The sequence below is a fragment of the Chanodichthys erythropterus genome, chromosome 8 (genome assembly GCF_024489055.1).
Source record: "Chanodichthys erythropterus isolate Z2021 chromosome 8, ASM2448905v1, whole genome shotgun sequence".
Classification (NCBI taxonomy): Eukaryota; Metazoa; Chordata; class Actinopteri; order Cypriniformes; family Xenocyprididae; genus Chanodichthys; species Chanodichthys erythropterus.
In genome coordinates, this window is record NC_090228.1 from 34,907,982 (window position 1) to 34,911,384 (window position 3,403).

General features: G+C 36.7%; 1 protein-coding gene across 1 annotated transcript; it reads right to left on the reverse strand.

Annotated features, from left to right (window-relative positions):
- Positions 1 to 293: 293 nt before the first annotated feature.
- On the reverse strand, positions 294 to 1,295 carry LOC137025180 (zinc finger protein 431-like). Its single transcript, XM_067393209.1, has one exon. The coding sequence runs from the start codon at positions 1,293 to 1,295 to the stop codon at positions 294 to 296; it is 1,002 nt and encodes a 333-aa protein (XP_067249310.1).
- Between the last annotated feature and the right edge of the window lie 2,108 nt (positions 1,296 to 3,403).

Sequence of the window (3,403 nt, forward strand, 5' to 3'; positions counted from 1 at the left end):
TCTCATGTTCCTGAGAGGAAAAGATCAGATCACGCTGATTCTGCTGGGAAACCAGGATCTGGGAAAAGGGTCTCTGGAAACCATCATCGGCAGAAATGTGTTTGGATCTTCAGTCGGTTCAATCTCTGCAGAAATGGCTTAATATTTGTAGCTAAATGTTTCAAGTTCCAAATGAAACACTTCAAATACTGTTTTTTTGACTCATAATAATGAGAATAACTTTCTCATGTATAATGACTTAGATCTAATAATGAAATATAAAACTTGCTCAGCACATAAAGATGGACTATTTATTATGGTTTCTCCACTGCATGAATCTTCATGTGTCGCTGAAGGTGACTTTTAGTGCTGAAACTCTTTCCACACTGATCACACGTGTGCGGCTTCTCTCCTCTGTGGATCCTCTCATGTGTTTTCAGATTTGATGATTGAGCAAATCTCTTTTCGCAGTATGAACACTTGTAAGGTTTTTCTCCAGTGTGGATCCTCTCATGTGATCTCAGATTTACTGGCAAACTGAATGTCTTGTCACAGTGTGAACACTTGTAAGGTTTTTCTCCGGTGTGGATTCTCTGATGCCGTTTTAAAGAGCCCACTGTAACAAAAGTCTTCCCACACTCAAAGCACATGTGCTCTCTCACGTCATAATGAATTTTCTGATGCCTGTATAAAGTTGGCAGCTGTGAAAAACACTTTCCACACACAGAACATGAATGTGGCTTCTCCTTCGTATGAACTGTCAGATGTACCTTCAGAGCCGATGAACAAAGAAATGTTTTGCCACATTCATTACATATGAACGGCTTCTCTCCGGTGTGGATCCTCATGTGAATCTTGAGATTATCTTTGAATGGGAAACTCTTCCCACATTGATCACACGAAAATGGCTTCTTTCCAGAGTGCATTGCTGTGTGTCTCTTAAGGCTTGATTGATGCGTGAAGCTCTTTCCACATTGATGGCATGTGAACGGCTTCTCTCCAGTGTGGATCCTCATGTGAAGCTCATGATGATGTTTGAGTGTGAAACTGGTTCCACATTGATCACATGTGAACAGCTTCTCTCCGGTGTGGATCCTCATGTGACGCTCAAAATAACAATTGTGTGTGAAACTCTTTCTACACTGAGTGCAGGTGAAAGATTTCTTGGCTCTTTTCTTTAAAAAAGTCTTTTTAGTCTTTGAGTGACTTGAATGTTTTTCTGCAGGTGTGTCATGATGTTCCTCCTCCACTTCACTCAGTTCTTCACTCTCCTCGCTCTCTTCCATCAGGTCTGAAATGAAAGGAGGAAAAATCATTTTCATTAACATCAAAATAGTTCAAAAATAAAGATTATGAAGTGAAAGGACAACTGACTAGAAAATATTCCAATCACTTTGATGCTTTTTCAATAAATTAATTATACATCCTTTAAACTTTCCATGTAGTAGCAGCTCTAACTAGTTTTAAATGAACAACTTAATTAGCATTTTTGAAAACAGAGCATTTATTAAAATTGTGACACACCGGAAGTGACATCATCTGGGCTCTTTCTACTGCATGATGAGCGAACAAGGAAATAATCTTAATTAATTGAGAGTTGACCGGATTCATCAACCCTGTTAAAAAAAGTTCTTGTAAGAAGAATGATCTCTATGAATAACATTGGAAGAACTGAAAGAGAGGGCTACTCTCTGAGAAAACAAAAACTCTCTATGGCAAAATTAGCATCCCCACCCAAGTCAATAACCTCCATATTCTCTTAATTTACATTTCTTTCCCTTTAGTCCACTTTCCCCCATCTGCTCTTATGCTACGATCCCTGGAAATCCACCGAAAGATCTATATGATTTATTGTGAACATTTATCAATCGATCATGTTTGATTTCATTTGAAATGTCTCAGTGAGACTGGTACAAAGGTCTCATTCCCACAGAAGTAAACCAAAAGGTAATAAAAGTTAAGAGTTTAGAGATATTTTGCTTTCTGTGGAGAGTGGATCATCTGCCAATTGGTCTTTCATGCAAATTATCTTCTGTCCCCAGTAAAGTGTAAACTACCCAAGCCTGGGATGGTGATTAATGTAAATTCCTATTGTTAACATGTTTCCATTTGAAAGAAATTCCAATTTGAATTCGATAAAATGGAGTCAGATAAAAGTTAATTGGAATTAAATTACTTTGCCACTCTGAAAAGACTGAACACAGAAACCTTCTTCCACTCACTGGGCTGATCAGGCGGGCCTTACAACATCTATAATTTATTAAAAATACTTGATCATTGACTATAAATCAGCTTTTGCTTAAGTTTTGCTTCCAACCCTATCAGTCATTCTGGAAAGTTAAATTTTTTAATACAGTTTGGTTTTTTTTGTTTCTCTTATTTTGAAACATGTCTAAAATGTTGGTACACATTGCTGCAAATTGTAAATCAGATATAAAATAAATGTAAAATAAAAAGAGTTTTTGACCAGATGTTGACAATTAATATGAACATTTCCCAAACCTCACTTCGCTTTTTGTACCATTTCATAGTTTAACTGCTTATTTAAATGTGCAGAAGTGTGTGAATCTTTCTAACATGAATGTTGTTCAGCATCATGAATGAATGAAGAATAAACACCAACCTCTTTGTTCTTCAGTATCTTCAGTGTGTTTCATTCTGCAGGATTCTGGATCACTCGTGTTCTCAATGTCAATTTCAGCTCTTCCTGATGCTTCCTTTGATGCTCATCTTCACTTGTAAACTGATGGGAATGGGGATATTCCAGTATTTATCTGGGAACTGCTTTGTGGGAGGAGCTTTACTGATTTTGTGACGTTGTGGGAGGGGCTTCATTGATGATTCAAATGCTGTGGGAAGAGCTAATCTGCCGAAATCAAAAATATATCAGTTATTGAATTTTTATCTTTGCATTTATGTATGTATCTGTCTGTCATAAAGTAACTTATTCTAATTCATACATTCTTTTTATTGCTAACCTGAACATTATCCTTCTTCATTAACTCTTTCCCCGTCAGCATTTTTGAAAAAAGTTGCCACCCATAGCAAAGCAAAATTGAAGATGAGATCTCCTTTATGTCACATTTACATCTCCTAGATATAAATGAGCACTAATTGAGACCAAAGTGGTTTTCTCATTCTTCTCAAATGTCTCTCCTGAGAATTAAGTCTCACATTGAGCACAGTGCAAGTTCTCTAAATTCTCTCACAGCTGTCTCTTTTCCTGATCTCAACTAAGAGAAAAATGAGACAAACTGTGCCGCTTTCAAATATGTCTCAATTTGATCTCAGTTATATCTCAGTGAGAAATATGTTTCGTACTGCTCACTATTTGAGTTCTCAGATTCTCTTACAGTTGTCTCTTTCTAGTGTTTCAGCAAAAAGAAAAAATAGAGTAGTGCAAGCTCTCAAATTAGTCTCAATA